The 22275-nt window shown below is 35.9% G+C and overlaps 2 protein-coding genes across 2 annotated transcripts; one reads left to right on the forward strand and one right to left on the reverse strand.

Annotated features, from left to right (window-relative positions):
- Window positions 1-1222: 1222 nt before the first annotated feature.
- Window positions 1223-2533, forward strand: LOC107009792 (berberine bridge enzyme-like 23). Its single transcript, XM_015209125.2, has one exon. The coding sequence runs from the start codon at window positions 1223-1225 to the stop codon at window positions 2531-2533; it is 1311 nt and encodes a 436-aa protein (XP_015064611.2).
- Window positions 2534-2579: 46 nt separating this feature from the next.
- Window positions 2580-14464, reverse strand: LOC107011385. Its single transcript, XM_015210867.2, has 9 exons — window positions 14323-14464; window positions 13008-13067; window positions 12800-12935; window positions 10971-12250; window positions 9041-10542; window positions 7705-7835; window positions 6843-7612; window positions 4251-4363; window positions 2580-3128 (listed from the first exon to the last, which is right to left on the reverse strand). Exons 2-9 carry the CDS (start codon window positions 13044-13046, stop codon window positions 2837-2839), a joined length of 4263 nt encoding a protein of 1420 aa, XP_015066353.1. The 5' UTR covers window positions 13047-13067; window positions 14323-14464; the 3' UTR covers window positions 2580-2836.
- Window positions 14465-22275: the final 7811 nt, after the last annotated feature.

The raw sequence follows: 22275 nt of genomic DNA on the forward strand, positions 1-22275 counted from the left end.
AATGGAGGATCCGAATACATTAATGACCAAAAAATCAAAGCGATGATACACTTAAAAGAGGATCGGATACATGCGCTGATACATTAAAAAGAGAGTCAGATACATTAATAACATTTTTGACTTAAAAAAAGAGGAATTTTGGAGTTTGATGAAACTTACAGGGGATAATGATAATAAATAAATTAAAAGGTGAGATATCTGTAATTATTCCGAAATTTTTATAATGTTGTGCCCGTAATCCGTATCAATACCGTCATTTTTTCTAGTATTTTGATAAAAATAAGTCATTATTGTTAATTTTGGGTCAGACTCTTTCCCTAATAAGCATATTATTTCTTTTGTTCTTAAACACATTCTTTTCATGATAAAATATCATAACCCAAAACTATAGAACATACGCGGTAACGTCAATAGTACGTTGATTGTGTGTCTATGTCATCTTTTAACAATCGTCTACTATATATTAATGGGATAAAGGATAAATATATGTTCGAATTATTTTAAATGATATGTAAATGTCTTCCGTCATATTTTTGGAACATTAGTGTCCTTGTTGTCCAAAAATTGAAGGGCGTATGTGTTCTAATTTTTTGAACGGTAGGGGCACCAATGTCCCAAAAATATGACGGAGGATATCAACTTACTATTTATGATAGTTGAAGGGTATATTTGTCATTTTTTCTTTATTAATTCATGCACGCAACACACGCAAAAAAAATAAATTAATGGAATTCCAGGTTCAGTCTTAATACCCCAAATCAAAAGCAACAAACAAGCCAAAAAATTTAAAAGATTAGCATTAATTTTAACTTAAGGTTATTTGAATTAATGGGATTAGCTAGGTTCAATGAAAGTATTAACTTTTGTTTAGATAACTTATCAGTTACACAGTACAAAAAAAATAAAAATTCAAACTAAAAAAGGAAACAAGGAACAACTTTTTTTTTAAAAAAAAATGGTCACTCTGGATTCAATATTATTGTTTGTCCTATTTTTTCTTCCTTACATAGTCACCTCTCATGATGTTACCAATTTATATGGATTATGTCTCTCTAATGAATCTGACAATCTACCACACAATAATATTATTCATACTGTATGGTCAAAAAACTACAAATCTATTCTTGAATCATCTATACACAATGCTAGGTTCAATAATTCCAATGTACCAAAACCATACTATATAATTGTGCCACAAAATAAAGAGCAAGTGAGAGGAGCTATGATTTGTTGCAAAAAAATAGGATTTGAGAGTAGAATTAGAAGTGGTGGACATGACTATGAAGGTCTTTCATTCATTTCTTACAAACCTTATTGTCTAATTGACCTATCTAGTCTCCGAAAAATCGATATCGACGTAGAAGAAAAGACTGCATGGGTAGAAGCTGGAGCTACAATAGGGGAACTTTACTACAACATTGGTAATAAGAGTAGAACTTTAGGTTTTCCAGCAGGAACTTGTCCCTCAGTAGGTGTTGGAGGTCATATAAGTGGTGGTGGACAAGGACCATTGATGAGAAAACACGGCCTCGCAGCAGATAACGTGCTCGATGCCACCATCATCAACGTTAATGGAACGATTCTCGATAGGAGAGGCATGGGAGAAGACCTATTTTGGGCTATCAGAGGTGGTGGAGCAGCTAGTTTTGGGGTGGTTCTATCTTGGAAGTTACAACTAGTCGAGGTACCACCCGTGGTCACTCTCTTCACCGTTGCTCGAACTCAGGAGGAAGGTGCTACTAAGCTTGTGAAAAAATGGCAAAAACTAGTAATGGAATTCCCTAAGGAGCTTTTCATAAGAATAAACATAAACCCTAAAAAGGACTCTTTAGGGAGACCATCGATACTAGCTTCATTTAACTCGTTGTATCTAGGAAAGAAGAGTCATCTTCGGAGACTAATGAGAAAGAAATTCCCAGAATTGAAGTTAAAGTCTAAAGATTGTGAAGAGATGAGCTGGATAAATTCAACAATAAGGATAGATAGTTATAGAAAAGATTCAAGAATTGAAGATTTGTTAGAAAGGAATAAAGAAAAGAAACTTACATTTTATAAAACAAAATCAGACTATGTGACAAAACCTCTATCAGAAAAGGCATTACAAGGGTTATGGGATGTGTTCAAAAGTACAGGAGATGGACTTGTGATTTTGACTCCTCATGGTGGAAAAATGAGTGAAATATTAGATGATGCAATTCCATTTCCACATAGAAAAGGAGTTTTGTATAACCTACAATATTTTGCACTATGGCATCATCTTAACCTAACTGTAGAAAAGATAAAGTTTGACTGGGTTAATGGTGTTTATGATTACATGGGGAAGTTTGTTTCAAGCCCAAGAACAGCATATCTAAATACAAGGGATTTGGAATTGGGAAGAACACTGATTGGAAATGAGAAATACTCAGAAGCAAAGAGTTGGGGTGAAATGTATTTCAAAAGAAATTTTGAGAAATTGGCTAGGGTGAAATATAGTGTTGATCCAACAAATTACTTCAGAAATGAGCAAAGTATCCCACCTCTTGCTCCATAACTTTTTAAATAAAACATTGTAAAGTTTCTCATTTGTTTTTAATTAATTTAAGGTGCAAAATGTTGACAATTTTATAAAATACTAACAATCTCATATTCCACATTGTCCAAAATGTGAACAATCGGAACAAAGGCCTAGGCCAACAATATCCAAAAGCAGATGTGGCATAGGTAAGCCTTTTCTGTACAACTCCTCAACTACTACAAATTATCTATATCAACAAAGACACAAATGGGCAAGTTTTCAACCATTGCTCTCCCCCAAAATTTTGTTTGTCAATCATGCACATTCTCCCTTAGCCAACTACGACAATATACTAGCCTTAAACAATAAGCGTTGCTCGCTGCTCAATAAAGAGAACCACTTTCTTAGACAATCAGTTGGATCACATGGATTTGCAGCTGGTGCAACTTCAATGTTACTTTCAACAAGTTCCTCAAAGCTGAGTGGAACGAGCCCAATTAAAGCAATTCCAATGGAGAACTGGAGGTGGACACCCATTCTTTTGGAGTCGCGTTGCGAAAGTAATGCACAGAAAGAGCTTCTTAACCTCTGAATCCCAACATCTTCATATCCAAAAGCTTCGAGTCCACGCCTGTAAGAGATATCATATATAAATGTTGGTTTAGCATGAACTGAATAAAACCAAAGAATATAACGCCGCTATAAACATAAAACACAAACACAATTAAGATATGGAAGCAGTGAGGTTATAATAACAAGCCCTCCATCCAAAGGTCAATTTATTTCATCCAACTGATGGTTCTAATATAATCAAATGCCGAAAAAATCAACTTGTGGTATTCCAACTCTGTTCCCCATCAATTTCATTCCAAAAGCTGGTTACAAAATCATCCATACAAAAGTAAATTCAGATACCCCACTGCCATGTGAAGTTTCATCTTTTCTATTGCTGATACGGAGTACTCTAGCCAATACGGAATGAGTTTGTTCATTCATCATGTCGCTGACTACATGGCAATAAAAACCTAATTTTCTTGATATGTAAAAATATAATATAAGTAAACTATCCATAAATGCGTCTTTTTTAACTTTATCATTTCCTGTTTATGTCCATAGCCACGTCTTAAAGCTTTCTCCATTGGAACACCTATAAACATAGATAGGTTTATGCTAATTCTGTCTACCAAATCAATGAAATACTGAGGTTAGTGTGAGTCCAAAAGAGATCAGGCCAATAATGTCCATTAAAGTTCTTATTTGCATGAGTGCTATAGCATAGACCAACAATGGGAACACGGTTGGGAACAATTTGAGTTTGTTCGGTTCCCAGAGCAGGTGTACTATGATCAATCAGAGTACATAACTGACAACATATACATGTTTGGATGGATGAACTGGTCAAAAAGATTTTTGGATGACCAAACAAAAACTTATAAAACGCATCCAATATCAGCAATGCCACTTATATTGAACTATGAAAAAACTTCAGGATAGGGAGAGAGATAACAAAGATCAGGATATTATCCCATAAGAAATGCAATGATTTGGTTCATAACAAAGGCTGCTTCAATTTCCGAAAGAAAAAGAATACATCATATATGATCAGAAAATGGTAAAAACACAAGTATGCAGCTCAGGCCATCAACAACAATCAAAATGTCAAAAGAGCCCCCTCTCATATTTCCCCATTTAAGAGATAAGCACTGTGTACAAGATGAATGCTGAAAATAATTTAACAAGTTTGGTCAGTTACCTTCCAAGTTGACCAAGAAGAGTAGTAATAGCAGCAGCATTGTGCTCTGTTGAACAATATTCCAATAAATCCAATAGTGGACATGCAATTTTGTCAAACATCCAATCCCAGCTCTGCTTGAGAGATCAAAAATAATAGAATTAGGCAGAAACTTCTGAGAAATGAACTGAAAAGCAGGAAAGTAATTACCTACCCAAAGCCCCCTCCCCCCACTCCCACCCACCCTATTGCCCACTAGAACCTAGCAAGAGAATTATGCAAGATATTATTTTTAAGGAAAATGTTTCTCCAAGAACATCCTCCATTGAGTAAAAGATCCAACAAAAGATAGAGTGAGCATAAAGAAGATTCAAATACAACAATATTGGAGTTAAAAGAGTTAAGAATTTGGGTGGAGAAGTAGTACGACTTCAATTGCTCCCATAAATGTCTACTTGAGGAATCAATTGAGAGAACTTCATAACCACCATGCGAGCTAGTCAACAACAACATATCCAGTGTACTCCCACAACTATAGTCTCAGGAGCGTAGAGTATAAGCAAATTTTACCCCTACCTTGGAAGATAGAGAGGTTATTTCCGATGCATATCAAAGCAAATCGAAAAAGAAATAACACAAGTGAAGAAATCATGGAAAATACTATAGAGAGCATGAAAGCATTCGGAAACAAGAACAGTTTCTACAACAAAAAGTGTGATAATCGAAGTACAAGAGACGTCAGATAGTAACAAAAGTAGAAGGAAAAGAAACTACAGGAGAACTACACCTTTCAAGCCCAAAATAAACCACAACCAACTAAGTATAGAGATAAATTGCGTGAGAATTAACTTAAACATTAAAGGTGACGAAATATAACTTCTATCCAATTAAATGGTGCAATTCCTAATAAGATTCACCTGAATACATTTTGATTTTTAAATGAAATCCATTTGTATTTTCATTCGGATTTTCCATCCTTCTGCAAATGTTCAGGATGCAAAAGCACTTAGACATGTTTGTAATATTAGTATCTCCTTTTGAGATATTAGGAATTGGAGTGGATTCAAAAATCTTTTAAGAAAGTGTTACTCCCTTTCCGTCCAACTCCAAGGTGAAAGTGGGCAATGGGAATAAGACCACATTCTGGAAGGAAGAATGGCATGACATGGGTAACCTGGAACTTTTGTTACCTGATAATTACATTCTAGTTCCTTCTCAATGAAGGACCATAGCAAAATGTGGACAATAAAGGGACGGATCAACTTCAGGAGACAATTTAATGACTGGGAAGTGATGAGGGTGGCAGAATTTATCAACATCGTCGGAAATTTAATGGACTCCAGACAAATGAGGATGTGTTATGGTGGCAAGGTGACAGTAGAGGCATATTTAAAGTAGGGGCAGCTTGCAGGTTGATGGAGCAACCAAGTCAACAGAACCCGACTTGCATAGAAACAAATTTGGAAGTGCAGATTCTTTATAAAGTGTCATGCTTCATCTGGCTGCTAGCCGAGGAAGCAACTCTGACTCAGGATAATGTAATGAAAAGGGGGGATAACCTTATGTTCTAGACGTTTTCTATGTGGGGAAACCTGAGAAACTGTAAACCATCTGTTTCTACACTGCAAATATACTCAAAGTTATGGAGGGTGTTCTTTAGCCTCAAAGGCATTTCTTGGACAATGCTTAGGAGAGTCACTGAAGCTCTAAAAAGCTGGGAGGAGGCAGGTGTACATGCTTAAGACAGAGCTAGATGGAGAATTATCCCTGCTTCAATATGGTAGGAAATATGGAATAAGGGGAGTTCTAGCTGTTTTGAGAGTATCGAGAACAGTGTGCAGAAAGTTAAACTTAAACTGCATTTTGTCATTATGTTTTTGGTGTAACCAATTTTACTCAAATGAAACTGTCTCTATAATTGATGTTTTAGACTGTATAGACAGAACAGTGCAGTTTGGAGTTCATCTGTATATAAGGTTTCAGTACAAGCCATGTATTGTTGTGTTGCCAAGTTAAAAAATAAATAAATAGTGCAGTAATTATTACTTCTAAAAAATCAGCACCCACTACTGAATGAACAACAACAAACTGATTTTGGGTCTCCCCTTGCAAGTGGGGTTCCTAAATATGGATACTAGAAAATGATGGAAGACAATGTGCAAAATGTTGATACATTCTACAAGAATGCAAAAAAAAAACATACTACTCATTTGAAAAACCTTTCTGCAAACTTCTCCAAGCAAGAGGACAGCAATACTCGAAATTATGTTTTTTTCTTTAGATAAGGTAACATAATTTTATCAAAATTAGCAAGTCACAAAGAAGTCAGTAGTATGCAAAAGTACTTACCAATGTATTGTGATAAGATTTTTTGGGAGGATTAAGTCACTAACTATCTTTTGATAATATATTCAGCCGGAACTTCTTAAATTTATAAAAGAAATGACACTGTTGTGATATAGCAATGTCATTCATTCAAGAAAAATTATCCCATAATAGCACTCAAATCTTCATACTTTCTTTAGACCTAGATCAAGAGAAATAAAAGAGAACCAGAAAAGAGGATAGAAATTCACAAGATTATAGAGTATACTAATAAAATAAGAATCATACCATGAAACCTGCAACAAGCTCCACCAGTGCAAGGGTATCAATGAACTGACTTGAATCCCTTAAAGTAACATAGGCTGACTGTACTAAATCTACATTATCTGTGGATTCCTCATTTTTCTTTCCATCACATTTCATTCCATGTCTTGATGAGTTCAATGATTCCATCAAATCCAACCCCACAGCAGAGCAAGAATAACTCTTAAGACTATCCAAGAGTGAGGATGCCACAGCATCCATGGAAGCTGCACCCTCTGAAAATGGACACTTACAACCTGAACAAATCTTAGGCAAAGACTCAATTGTAGATGCAACACTGGAAAGAGGATTAGGAGACGATCTATTGTTGTGAATAAGCATCACCAATGACTTCACTACAGTCATAGATAAGTCATACTCTTTGAGGGTAATATATTTAGAGCCACATAGATAGGCAAATATATGAAGAATATTTAGAGCATCAGATCTCAGCGTCCTTAAAATGTTGCAGGAAGCCTCACAAACAAAACCAATATGGTCAACCGCAGCACATACTGATGCTAGAATAATTCCTCCAGTTAGCAACAACTGAGTAGGAGCTGGTTGCTTGCACAAATTTATACTACGACCATCCAAAATAAGATTGATTCCTGAATTGGATGCAAGCTTTGAATCAGAACTTAAAGCATGCACCAGCAATTTTCCATGCAAAAGAAAATCCTCCATAAGGGTAAGTACATTAGACAAGTTGCAAGATTCCACAACAATTCTTCTTGAATCTTCATGTGAGAGTTCTGCAAATACGGAAGATAAGGAGTTGCTTAGTACATACACGATAAAGTTTTCCAGGAAACATCTTAATCTAAATAGACTAAGGGCCAAGAACCTGTATATATATGCTGAGCAACAGAATTTATAAAAAGGATCAGGTCTCTCTCCCAATCATCTCCAAAGGATCTCTTTGCAGTATCAGAAATGTAGAGAAGTAAGAGTGAAAAGAAGACACATGTCTTCTCCCTGAAAAAAGTGGGAAGGGATAAAGTGTTAGCTCCTGTTTCATTATGAACATATCATATTTGAGAACATTTGCTAGCTAAAGAAGCATAGGAATAACACTTGACATGGACAAGGACAAGAATGCACATAAACTACGAACATCCGACAATTTGGCCGAAAGCATCTTGAACTCTTGCAAACAGCTTAAAATATGTAAACACTCCAGACCTCTATATCAAATAGGGCATCTAGAAAATAGATTAGGAAAACCAATCCAGCATAATTTATCAATAAAATTATAAAAACCTCCATACGTTATCATCACAACCTAATAAAAAGAAAAAAAAATCAACTTCCATCTTGTAAATCATCCTTTCTGATCAAAATCAATGTGTGCCGACTGCCGAAAGAACTAGTGTTTTTCAATTGTTACAAATAGGCACAGTTTATGAGCTTGGGATGTCAAAAGTTTGTGATTCAAGAATACAGATTAAGCTTGGACATAATCAACAATGTAATACCCCCATTTTATAGTTGACTAGAAAAAGTTAATACTGTCCATCCAATTGATGCCAAGTACTTCAACATGTGAGCTAACTAAGCCTTCTAATTTCTTAGTACCAGTTGCAAGTAAAGTTGAGCAGAGTAACATCATTGTGTCATATTACAAGAACAAACAATATAGATACTAGTAAGGTACTTCTTTTTGGGATAAAAGCACATGATTCTCGGATATCCCACAACCATGAAGAAACATGAATACCAAATAAGGTACGAGCATAAAACATATGGTGTGAGACATCTAAAAATTTAGTCTGTCAAGTGACATTTTTGAATATTTCATTCATGGCCGTTTGACCTAAGGCTGGATCTTATTATCTCTTCTCTCTAATACGTTCAGGCCATGGGCTAAATCCTGCCTTTTAACCCTTAGGATGTGTTTACAAATTAATGTATAATTAATAGGTTGGGCAATTATTGGGTAGTAAGAATACATCCTAATAATTTAAAAAAAAAAATTGTATAACATAATTACAGAGCAACTCCCTGAGTCATTGGTTGCACAAATGTACTTACATAGTAATATTTAAATTTTAAAAGAAAAGTGAAGTAAACCTTATTTTAGACTAACAAATAAATAATTTTAAAATGTATGACAAATATATGTATGTCCAATATGCAAAGTAAGCACGAAACCCAACTTAAAATAGAATAGCTTAGCTTACTCATTTGAAATTTCTTGAAGATCTAAAAGAGTGACCATAATACTCCTAAGAGAAGTATTTGATGATGCTGAGCATTGAGCAAGACAACGGCTGGTAGCATGGTAAACACTTGAAATGCTGTTCTCATCATTGTTATTTGAAAAGATGACACAATACTTGGCAAACCCATCCTGTAATGAGACGACTCTCCTCTCCGATGAAATCTGCAACCCCTCACTAGTAGGAGCAGCTAGGTCTGACCTGCACAATGCTTCCAATGTATCTGAATAGGAACTGCAGGATAACTTGCAAGCTGTGTCAAGGTTTAATCTCTTAGATGAATCAACATGATCTTTTTTCTCGGGTAATGATGATTTTTTTGGAGGATCTACGGTAGGGTGTTTTAACTGGTTAGAATTGATTTCTACATTGATGACATCAAAATTGCCAGATGAAGCCACAGTCCCCCTTGCATTTGAGAATCCCTCATATAAAGGTGTGTTAATCGGGACAAGTTCCACACTGCTGTGGTACTGAATCTCAGGAAGTGTAGGCGATAAAGGCATTTCAATGGCTAGACGATAAGACTCTTCATCTGTATCATTATCCAAATTGAGAAGCTTCATATAACCACCATTGAGAAGTTCATCAATATGCCCCAGATCATTGTCTTCCCCATCCTTGTAATCCCGGGCAGTTTCTGGAAGGCTATAAACGTTCGTAGATGGATGTGCCCAGACATCAGACTTGACACCAGCACTGTCGAACTTTGTCTTTGCCACACTATCACTGTTTAAAAGCTGCAGGCCTAGTTCACAGGATGTTTTTCTCTTCTTTGTAGATCTAAAATGTTCGCTGAACGAGTCATATTGCATGTCAGCTACCAAATGCTTCTTCTCATCATGAGTTCTACCTGTTCTACTATTTAACATACCATCATGTGAAGAGATATTTTGTGACAGCTGTCTTTGCCACTTGATACCCTCGGAATTCAAGTTTCCATTATATTCATTGGCATCAATAGATCTGCTCAACCTCTTATGATGTGAGGCTCTCCTCTCAGTATAAATACAACTGATAGGACTCTTGACACTACTTTCAGCAATTGCTACAACATTCTCGTTGCACTTTTTTCTTGCATCTCCAGATAAACTTGATATGGTCGGTTCTATGTCCAATTTTCCTTCAGCTGATTTAGCTGATGTTGTGATAGAAGCACATCTTTCCTGTGAGCTCACCAATAGCTTATCAGAAAAAGATGCTGAACTGGAATTCATGGCAGAACTCTGTAACACATTTTTGTTGGAACCTCTAAGCAAAGGCTCCAATTTAGAGTTAATACCTGATATTGATCCAGGGTTGTTCCCTCCACACTTAAGAAGCGAAGGTACACTACGTTTTATCTTTTGCTTAGACGGATCAGACACTACAGCAGCTAACTGCACCGAATCATTCCCAAGATGGCAGAGCATATCACAAGCTTTCAAACCAGAATAATTGTTTTTCAAGTTGAAGCTGCAAACCTGCACATCAGGGAGATCGTATCATCAGAAACCATATAAACATAGTTTGCATCAATTTAATTTGAGGAATTGAAGGAATAAAGACAACCCAAAAATAAATTAAATGGGTGCTACGTGAAAATGGAGCAGGTATAGAGGACTGAGCTCTTCTGCACATATCATATACTATTTTTTCAAATTTTGCTGAACATTCTGCAAGAGTGAGCATGACATCAAAAATAGTCAAAAAACAATTTTAATGAAGTACAACGAAATCTTGAAAATGTTAAGATAATTGTTCAAACAGTCACAATTTCTGTTTCTACCAACTCCAGTTCTGGAAGAAAATATCCCTATAATTTCCCTAAGGTTTCTTGAGAAAACATAATCGAAAACACCCTCCTTACTATATAAGAGCTTTAACAATACCAAGCACAACAGAAACAAACCTTTTCCGGGTCCTGCTCATCATCTTGTAAGAAGCAACCATCCAACATATTTAGACGTCTTAAGAAGTGAACAACCTCCTGCTTTATGCTAAGTAGATGTTGCTGTTGTGCATTATTATGAGTTTTTTCTAACTTAGCTACTTTTATGGCATGCTTCACCAGCTTCTTTTCAAACTTCAATTGCTTCTTCAACAGCTTAAGTTTACCAGTTTCAACATGCACATTACTATCAGACGCGTGAAGAGGACAGTCAGCTAATGACCTTGCAGAAATTGACTTTTTAATTTCTTTCTGCAGTTCTTCTACCTGTTTTGTGTAATTTTTTACCACTTCAGATAGCTGATCAGCACGATGTTTTTCTTTGGATGCCTTCTTTTTATATGCTTCTGCAGCCTTTCTTTGCTTTTCCACTTTTTTCATCTCTGATTTAACACGCTTTTTCTCAACCACCAGTTTATGTTCCATTTCCTGGAGCTTTCTTTGGGCTGCATCAGAATTAGGAGCAACATCTCTATCCACTGCCACTTGACCAAGCTCAGATGATAATTGAGCAGTTCCTGCAGTTGTCCCTTCACTAGATACGATGTTAACCATTTTACCAGATGACACGAGTTCACCAATCTCCTTCTTCAAATTATCAATTGTTTGTCTATCCTGTTCCAATTGCCGAAATAGAGCAGTAGCACAACTTTTTTCATCCATCGCCCTTTTGTGGTTGGCTTCTGCAATCTTTTTTTGCTCTACAGTTTTCATCTCTGCTGCATCTGCACGTTTTCTCTCTTTAGATGTGTTTTCTCTTTCTGCCTCCAGCTTCTTGTTAGCATCCTCAAACTCCAAAATCACCAAAGCTAACTTCGATTTCACTTGATCAGCTTCCTTTTTCAGATTTTCCAAACTAAGCCTATTTACTTCTGCTCTTTTCCTTTCAGCATCAGCATGTCTTTTCTCTTCATCAGCCCTTGTTATTTCACCCTTCAATTTTTTCCTCAAGTCGTCTGCCTTTTTCCTCTCCAACGCAGCCTTCTTTTTCTCTGACTCTGCTCTCACTTGTTCTTTCTCAACAAGCTCCTTCAGTTCATTTACCTTGGTTTCCCTCTCAGAGAGATTCTCCTTAAGCTCTCTAATTTCTCTACCTCCATCATCAGCAACCAGTTTTTTCTTCAAGGAGAAAATCTCATTCTTCAACCCTGCAACTTCATTCTCTAAAGAAACCCTTAAAGCAGATTCCTTTATTTTTTCCTCCTTTTCATTGTTTGCCCTAACTTTCTCATCCTCAAGATCTGGGAAAAATTAAACAAAATATAGCAGCAAATCAATGGGTGTCAGTTCCAAGAAATCAAACAAAATAAAGTGTCAAATCAATGTATGTCTCTGACAAAAAAAGGCATGCAGTCAACAAGGAGCACAGACTCTCACTACCAAAGTTAAACAAGACCAAAGAATGTAAGCTTCTAACTATACAATATTGTCAATTGTGTTTAGTATGTAGGTATGCACCAAGTTTCTATGACACCAATCAAGATGACGTGTTTAAATTCCTAGGCACTTTCTTAAGGCACCTTTATGAATTCAACAGGCAGCCAGTGTACACTCAAAAGTATTGGTAGCATTTTCTTTAACCAAAGTGGAGTCCCAGCGAACTTGCACGCCTGGACTAATTCACCAGGCAGTTTGGCATGGTCAAACTCCTAGACATTAATTTCCAGTATTTTACTTCTTTATATTTAATGATTTACGAATTTCTCAGTGCTTCTCTTTAAAGTTAATACTCAAAAATTTCATATTCAGAAATTAAAGGGGTTGTGAATCTAAAGGTTAAGTAACTATACCTTTCCTGAGAGACAAATTTTCTGCTTGCATTTTGGCGACTTGTACCTCATAAATGTTGACACCTTTACGAAGAGCATTTCTTCGATCTTCAAGTTTTGTGTACCCGTCTTTCAATTTACTGTACTTGTCTTTCCACTGCAAAGACAATCAAAAATCAGCCAAAAATCAACAGAAGAAGTAAATAAAAATGTAAACCTGAATACTTACAGCAATGCAGCAGGGATTTATAAGGTCTTCTTTTATCATTACATCATCCGCGATTGGTTCCTTCATAGTTCATACAAATATTAGCTTAAAATCAATAATCTCAAGAAACTTAGGGAAGTAGGGCCACATAAATCCCTCAGCTAAACCCTAGAATTCAAAAGGTTCACTCAACCGCCATTACAGCCAACTTATAACCCCTTCGCTAAACCCTAATTTTGAACTATTAAACTTTAGAAATGGCCGGACACAACCATATAAATATCAAGTTGGTTCGGGTTTTATCATCCACACAGACGCAGCAGATATCAAACCGGGTAGGGTATGCCTTTATCGCTGAGGGCTGCTGAACTCGCACTGTTATCAACTCATATAAGGAGTTTCCCTTATTTCTATTACTAGTAAAAAAGCACCAGCGTTGAGCACATGCCCAATAGTGCACGTTAGATGTTTCAGTTCATATAAACAACAATGAAAAACATCATTTGACCAAATACTAGATTAACTCCATTGAAAGTTTGGTAACTCAGTTACCAACAAATAAGATACATCCATTGGTTCTATACATTCTTCTCCGAGTACCATTTTCCATAAATTTTTACACAACCTGATTCTTGTTTTTGACAAAGAATATGTCTGTTGCACATCTCGATAAAAAAAAAAATCATCTTTAATGTACGACCTTCAGGAAAAAAGTTCCTATTCCCTATTCAATAAAGGTTGAATTTAATGTTCCCCGTGAGCCACAATTGTATTCCATTTGCAGCAATATAAATTTTCAATAATAGAGATGAATAAAATGACAAACACCAATAAACATACTTATATATAAATAAGTTACTACCAATAATCTTAAAATTACTCATATTTATCTAATCAAGACTACCTAATACTTTATACTTCTATTTTCCTTAGATTAGAATAAATAAATCTCCCACTGTTAATGAAAAATTCTAATTCCTCACTCCAAAAAAAAAAAAAAGAGTACTGAACTATTGATAGAGAAAAAAGCATAAAGTAGTGGGACTTAAGTTTATTATAAGAATATGAAATCTGCTTTAAACCCAGTTCCTAAAACCCCTAAAAAATGATATTGGCGGAGAAGAAGACACTCATATTAATTCCATAAATAAATTTGCAGAATGAGGTTCACCGCCATTCAGATAATTGCCATTTCAGGTGTATTTACTACCGTTTCTGGCTGATAAAATTGAAAGCACACATATATTGGGTGAAAAACAACATCTTTTTGCAAGAAAATTGAAATACAACAAAAAATCATATGCTAAAAACAATATGTATGGAGAAAAGATAGTACCTCAAGTCAGAGATGTGCTTCAATACAAAGAATTCAATTTTCTACAGACAAACCGAGTAATATGTGGAAAGAGGAATTCATATGAGCAATGTCATCTATTTGTGGGAAAAGCAAAAGTTAGGGTAGCTATTGGCGAAGTTTAAAATATGCTTACATAATAGGGGTTATAGGAGGTACAAATATGTAAAGAAAAATACCTAAAATACCCTTTGTAATTTATGTCAAATAAGGATAAAATGGGAATCACTCAAATTTATTACCGAAATATCTAGAATAAATATATTCTTATGAAACTAAATAAAATAATGATAATAAAGTAGAAAAAAGAGAAAATACTTTTTACTTTTCCCGTTTAAAAAAGAATGACCATATTTCCTTTTTAGTTTGTTTCAAAAAGAATGACTCATTTCCTTTTTGACAACACTAACTTTAACTTTCCACGTAGTATGTTTAAGACCACAAGATTAAAGGTCATTTTGGTTCATTTGACATAACTTTAATTTATAACCACAAGATTACAAAGTCTTATTTCTTTTCTTAAACTTCGTTCAACTCATAGGTCATTCTTTTTGAAATGGAGGGAGTATATCTCTTGAAAGACGACAAAGAGAAGAATGTTGAGCATGAAGAGGCTAAGGAAAGCATTGACGGTCCATTGATAAGGGTAGGCAGGCAATATAAAAGATGGCACCCTACCACCAATTATAATGGTATATATGTCATATCAATGTGTCAAACAAAGCAAGAAAAGCCGGACAAGAAGTTACTATTACAAATACTTTTGGAGCCTTATCTGAATATAACTCAACCACTGAGAAGGACCAACAAAGCAGTATGAAAAAAACAAACAATATATATGCTCAAAGTCTAGAAGTTGTAACATCTCCTGATAACACCACAGGGATTGCTAATGCACAAGTTTTAGGAAACATGCAACTCATAATGGAGGGAGTACACAACAATATTTGTCCACAATTGATTGGGTTTCAAAGTAATTTGATAGTAAATCAAATATGAAAAAAGTTTGAAAATGCAGCAATACAATACATGAATTAGAGGAAGAAGGTATGGAAGGGGTTAGCAACAATAAATTGGGAATTAAAGTGGCTCACAATGATGTAGTACATGCAAAAGAAGCAGAGTCTATTAGAAGAACAAAGATGAATAAGGTTTACATAGTTTAAGAAAATCTACCGATGGTGCTTTTTGAAGAACAAATAGATCAAAAAAAGAAGAGAAAACTGGATAATAAACAATACATATGTGCGATACCTCTTCAAATAGTAGAAGGAAGTATTCCACCTATTGAGGAACATCTTCAAAGATTAAATTTAGAAGGGATGATCTCACAAAATGAAGTGGATACACCTGGTACTCCTTCTAGACAAAAATCCCCTCTTATGGCATCTCTGCATGTTATAGTCTCTTATTGCTGCACTAAATTATAATATCGATATCTCGCAAATTTAGGACTTTGTACAAAGCATAGAGAATCGCCAACATCTATCGTATTTGAGTGAGAGGGTCGAGAGAGAGATAGAAGAGGGCTAGGCCCACGGTTCACTAGAGATTTTAAGGATGATCCCAAACCTCGATATTCTAGTTGGCCACCTATACCTCCACCACAAAAGCTCCACAGTATTAGATTTGATTGTCAGGGACACTAAGGCCTAGATGAGGGTTCACGAGCATCATGCTCAGTTACAAAGGGGTTCAGGCCAAGCTAGGACATCACTGACGTATTGCGCTACTTAGAGTAGGATGGATTTAGAGAGTTGCATGCAGGGTTCCACATGTTGTTATTTTTATGGACAAAAAGGGTATGGGTGGAGAAACTGCCCAACTATAGATCAGGGTGGTATAGGTCAGTCGACCAGGTCAATAGTAGGTTCCTCATTATCAGCACAGTCTACAGGGCGTGGACACCAAACTTCAGTAGGTAGAGGAAAAGGTGGAGACATCGAGGGAGCATCTAGTTTTGGTAGTGGCCAGAACCGTACATATTCACTAGCCGACTAATAGGATTCAGAGTCATCACAAGATGTTGTGTCTGGTGCATTAATTGATTGCTCCCATTGTGGTTATTCCTTGGTAGATCCTGAATCTACTCTATCTTATGTTACCCCATTTACTGCAGGAAGTTATGTATGGTAGCACAGTTATTAGATCGACCCTTTATTGTATCTATACCAGTTGGTTAGTCTATTATTTCCAGGAGAGTCCATCGAGGTTGCACGCTAGAAATTATCAATCGTCAGACCTAGGTTTAGACCTGGTAGAGTTACATATGGTGAATTTCGATGTCATTATCGGTAGGGACTGGTTAGCGTCTTGTTATGTTAATGTTGAGTGCCAGACAAAGATTGTTAGATTCCACTTTCTACTAGAGGCAATTTTGGAATGGAAAGACGATACAACAATGCCAAAAGGTAGGTTTATTTCCTATCTTAAGACGAGGAGAATGATTACTAAGGGTTGTATTTATCATCTTGTTCACATTCATGATATAGATGCAGAATCACCGACTCTTCAGTCTATTCTGGTAGTTAATGAGTTTGCACTAACGCCATTTGGCCTGCATCTTACACTTCATTTATCTAGTTGAGCATTTAGAGTAGTATGTGAGCCTCCTTGCTTTCTAGAGGATCCCTTTATCTTTCTTTTATCATTTCAGCTTTGTTATCAGGATGATCGGGGTCCTGCCCCGACATCCCTCATAGTATTAGAGACTTCAATAGATAGTTTACATTATTAGTTCATTAGTCTTGTTTAGTTGTTTTGTTATAAGACTCGAGTTGCCTCATTAGCTAGTTGAATATTTTCTTTACAATATTTAAAGTCATTTCATGAGTTTATCTTTGTTGAGTAAAGTCTTGCGCTTGGTAAACCAGACCAAGGGTTTGCTTGTGGCCAACAATGATTCTCGAGTTCTAGTCCCACCTAGGGTGTAGGTTTGGAGCGAGATAAACTTAGTATCAGCGCACAGAGTTCAAGAGTCCTAGGGCGTCTATGAACACGTGTTTGTAGATTCCTAGTTATTGATGTGAATCATTTCATATCTATAATTAGAAGGCCTCGACATTTTGAACTATCCTGTCTTATTTGTGAGGAAGAAGGATGGTTCTCTTAGAATGTGCATAGATTACCGTCAGTGGAACAATGTTACTATCAAGAATAAGTATCCTTTTTTTTGAATGATGATATTTTCGATCAACTTTAGGGCGCCATTTGTTTTTCTAAGATAGACCTAAGATCTGTCTATCATGAGTTGAGAATAAGAGAAAGTGATATCCATCAGATAGCTTTCAGGACCCGCTATGGTCATTATGAGTATCTAGTCATCTCGTTCGCTTTAACTAGTGCTCCTACAACGTTCATAACCTTTATGAATAGAGTATTCAAGCCTTATTTATATATGTTTGTTATCGTATTTATTTATGACACTCTAATCTATCCGAGGAATAGGCGGATTATGCTAGTCATCTCAGAGTAGTTCTCCAAACCTATAAAATAAAGAGTTGTATGCTAAGTTCTCTAAGAGTGAGTTCTGGCTCGAGCATGTGGAATTCTTAGGTCACATTATGTCCAATGATGGAATTCAAGATGACACTTAGAAAATAGATTTAGTGCAGAATTGGTCTAGACATACATCTCCAATTGATATTAGGAGTTTCTTGGGGTTGACTGGATATTGTAGAAGGTTCGTCAAGGGTCCTCATCTATTTCATCCCCTTTGACTTAGTTGACTCAGAAAACAGTGAAGTTTCAATGGCTTAAGCTTGTGAGAAAAGCTTTCCGGAATTGAAAACTAGGTTGACTACTGCCACATTATTGACTTTACCAGAAAGTATACAAGGTTTTGTGGTATATTTTGATCCGTTAAGAGTTGGACTGGGTTGTGTGATAATGTAGAATAGCAAATTTATATCTTATGCCTCTAGACAACTTAAAGTTCACAAGAAGAATTACCCAACCCATGATCTATAGTTGACTATTGTACTGTTTACTTTGAAGATCTAGCGTCACTATATTTATAGTGTTGATGTAGATGTGTTCACCGATCATAAGAGCCTTCAATTTGTATTTAGTTAGAAAGATTTAATCTCAGACAGAAGAAGTGGTTGGAGTTACTCAAGAATGATGATATGAATATTCTCTATCACCCAAGAAAGGCTAATGTTGTTGTTGCTTTGAGCAAATTGTCTACGGGTAGCACCACCCATGTAGAGTAAGACAAGAAAGAGTTAGCAAAAGATGTGAATAGACTAGCACGATTAGTAGTTTGACTTATGGATTCCAACGACAGAGGAGTAGTGGTTATGAATGGGGATGAATCGTCACTAGTGTCTGAAGTAAAAGATAAAACAAGACCAAGATCCTATTTTGCTTGAATTGAAGGTAAATGTTCATAAGAAAAAAGTGATGGGTTTTGAATAAAGGGAGATGGTGTATTGAGGTATCAAGGTAAATTATGTGTACAAAAGGTGAATGAACTCCAACAGACGATCATAAAGGAAGCTCATAGCTCCAGATATTCTATCCATTCGGTTTCCAAAAAGATGTATTATGACTTTAGAGAGGTTTATGGTCGAGTAGTATGAAGAAGGGCATTATAAAGTTCGTTGCTAAGTTCCCAAATTGCCAACAAGTTAAGGTAGAGCACGAGAGGCCCGGTGGTATTGTTCAAAATATTGAGATTCTGAAATGGAAGTAGGTGATCATTAATACGAATTTTATTACAGGTTTACCATGGTCTCGTATGTAACATGATTCTATTTGACTGATAGCAAATCGAATGACTAAATTAGCACACTTTTTGCCGGTAAAGACTACTCATTCACCGGAAGATTATGCTAAGTTATATCTTTAAGAGATAGCTAGACTTCTTGGAGTTCCCATGTTAATTATTTCACGTAGAGGTGCACAATTTACTACACAATTCTGGAAGTCATTCCAGAGTGGTTTGGGTTCGAAGGTGAACTTGAGTACTACTTTTCATCCTCAAACGGGGAAAGAAGAGAACACTTCTATTTAGAATTTATAACATATCTTGAGGGCTTGTGTCTTCACAGATCCTATACTATGTTAGGAAAAGAGACTTAGAGTTTGAAGTAGATATTTGGGTATACTTGAAGGTTTCACCCATGAAGGGTGTTATGAGATTTGGTAAGAAGGAGAAACTTACTCCCTGGTATATTGGTCCTTATAGATTATCCAAAAGAATTGGTACTATAGCTTATGAGTTGGAGCTACCGCAAGAGTTAGCAATTGTTCATGCAGTGTTACACATTTCTATGTTGAAGAAGTGTACGGGAGATCCTTCACTTATTATACCTACGAAAGATATTGGTATTAAGGATGTTGAAGAAGAAGGAAGCTCACGATTGGAATATGTCAAAGGAATAAGTCCAACGCAAATGACTGACGTTTCTGGAACAAGTGTTGATGAAGAAGAAAGTTGACGAATGAAACATGTCAAAGGAACAGGTCCAACGAAGCCGACTGACGAGTTTGCAACACTGTTGTTGAAATATAGTATCACTATGATTAGACTATTTATATTAATTAGGATAATATTCAACTAGGATTAGATTAGGATTAGGATTATAGTACAATTAGGATTTAGTTATTTATAATTGTTTTATTACTATAGTAGTAATAGGTATTGTAGTAGGACTCTAAGTATAGTTAACTTAGGACTCTACAACTCTCTCCATATATAAAAAGTATGTACTTAACACTATTTTTCATCAATACAATCCTTGATTTCTCTAATCCTAGACGTGAGATTTCTACAAAGAATTGTAACAACACGGGAGCACCCCCTAGTCGTAACACGACTTCTCGTAGGTCTTATACAAGCCCTTAGCATACTTTCATCGCATAAACATATAGCGGAAAATTCAAAACTTTTCCATAATGTAACACGACTAAAAGTCAACTCATTTAAAAATCATTAATATAAATTAGGACATTAAGTCTTATCTTGCCATCGTGGACACGACTTTAATATAATAGGGACACGACCCTATTACATGAACTTAAAGAAACTCTTCACATAAAAAGGTCCTTGAATCATTAAGGACACACTCGAACTCGGGAATAGAAACCCAAGGTCTTCATTCTAGGAAAGGTCCATAAGCCACCATTACCTACACTTTGTGTTAAAAAAGGAAGAAGAATGGTGTTAAAAGAGGAAGAAGAATGGTGTTAGTACAAGAATGCACTAAGTATGATAACCATGCAAAAACATGCTTTAAAAGGGAAATTTTGTTGGAAACCATGCATCACGCCTTTTTAGAAAAAACTTCATGAACATTGATACAATAGGCACAACATAGATCACATACATCGTCATACACATGGAAACCATTCATAATAACACATAAAGCCATTTATAACATTTTGAGGCACATTCAATACATACAATACATTACCTTCCTTCTTATTTTAACTCCTTTCCTCAAGCAACCCTTAAGTACTACTTAGTGTAATGTATCACCTTAAGGTTACCAAAGCTGAACTTTCATATAGCCTTCATCAATCAAACCACATACCTTCATAAAGTAATAAGCACATCATAAGACATAATCTTCACATAGGAACCATAACCTAAGACAAACCATAAGTCACACTAGTGCAATGTGCTAGTAGTATCCCATAATATTACTCACACCAAATGTTCTTAGGAAGCCACCCTAGACTAGGCATATCACACTCAGCAAGTCACAACATCTTCCTTTAATATTAGACATAAGACCAAAATACTTCATAACATAATATAAGAACTCCTTCATTTACTACATCTTTAGTTATAACCCATTTAGTTCATATCATTGGTAAACCACCCTCACAACCCCTTCACAAACTTACGTGTGTATTGTACAAGTGGAGTCCCATTCCCCCACATATATTAAGCAAACCAATTAAGAAGTCATAAGTGTAATTAACATGCATAGTCATAATTCATGTCTTTACTTCAGCAAAGTCACTTTAACATGCATTTATTTCAACATATGTAAACCATAGTCCTTATTTCATAAAAGAACCTGATCGTATACTCCCTTAAAGTCCACTTGTGCAATGCATAAGTAGGGTCCATAATCCTACCTACACTAAGGAACTCATCAAGAAGTCATGACTAGATTTCATATACTTATCTTAGTTAATTTCTTAACTTTCGGGAGACATTGGCATAACTGACATAGACAATGTGAGCTACATGGAATCCGGTGTTCTACTCTCACACCAAAAATAGTAGGTACTACTTGCCAAGGTAGTACCTACATACATAATACCTATCTAGTGGATCCACTAAGCTAAGACCTATAGGGCACGTAGTTATAGAACAAGGAGATTGCTACTAGAAACCCAAACTTGCTAGACGTGAAGATTTCCAGCTCATGAGACAATATCTATTTTGTGATCCAGGACTTGCTAAACGTGAAAGTTCCCTTGTGGGAAGCCGTACTTGCTAGACGTGAGCCCCCACTCTCATTTTTCATGTTCACTCGGTGCTAAGCTCAAACTCCCCTTTTGAACATCTTTAAAGCCTTTATTTAACATTAGTTCATAAAGTACACTTTAGGGACTTAATCCCCTCATACATCATATAGCACAAAGGTTGCTATGATGAGAATGACTTTTCATCATATAACTGATACGCTCAAACTTACTTCTCAAATAAGAAGTAAAGCGGTCGTGTCAAGTAAATAACCCAACTAGTGAGGTTGGGATCGTTCCCTCGAGGAAAATAGTTTAGACTTAACTTCAATCTATTATTACTATCGTTCAGTCAATTACTTCCTTGGAAAGCGAAAATGATAAAAAGGGGGGGGGGGTTTCTATTTATAAATAAATGAAAATAACTAGCGAAATTGAAAGTGACACTTAACAACTTTGAATGTTGGAGTTTAATCAATTAATCAAAGTAACTAGGGTTTACGTGTTCCC

This window comes from Solanum pennellii, chromosome 2, assembly GCF_001406875.1.
Source record: "Solanum pennellii chromosome 2, SPENNV200".
Classification (NCBI taxonomy): domain Eukaryota; kingdom Viridiplantae; phylum Streptophyta; class Magnoliopsida; order Solanales; family Solanaceae; genus Solanum; species Solanum pennellii.

Bases quoted from the DNA above. Each gene is read 5' to 3' on its own strand.
- LOC107009792 (XM_015209125.2), top strand. From the start codon at position 1,223: ATGATTTGTTGCAAAAAAATAGGATTTGAGAGTAGAATTAGAAGTGGT.
- LOC107011385 (XM_015210867.2), bottom strand. From the start codon at position 13,046: ATGATAAAAGAAGACCTTATAAATCCCTGCTGCATTGCT. The intron at 12,251-12,799 runs GTATAGTTACTT...AATTTTTCCCAG, and splicing joins AAATTTGTCTCTCAGGAAAG to ATCTTGAGGATGAGAAAGTT. The intron at 7,836-9,040 runs GTAAGCTAAGCT...CACTTTTTTCAG, and splicing joins CTTCAAGAAATTTCAAATGA to GGAGAAGACATGTGTCTTCT.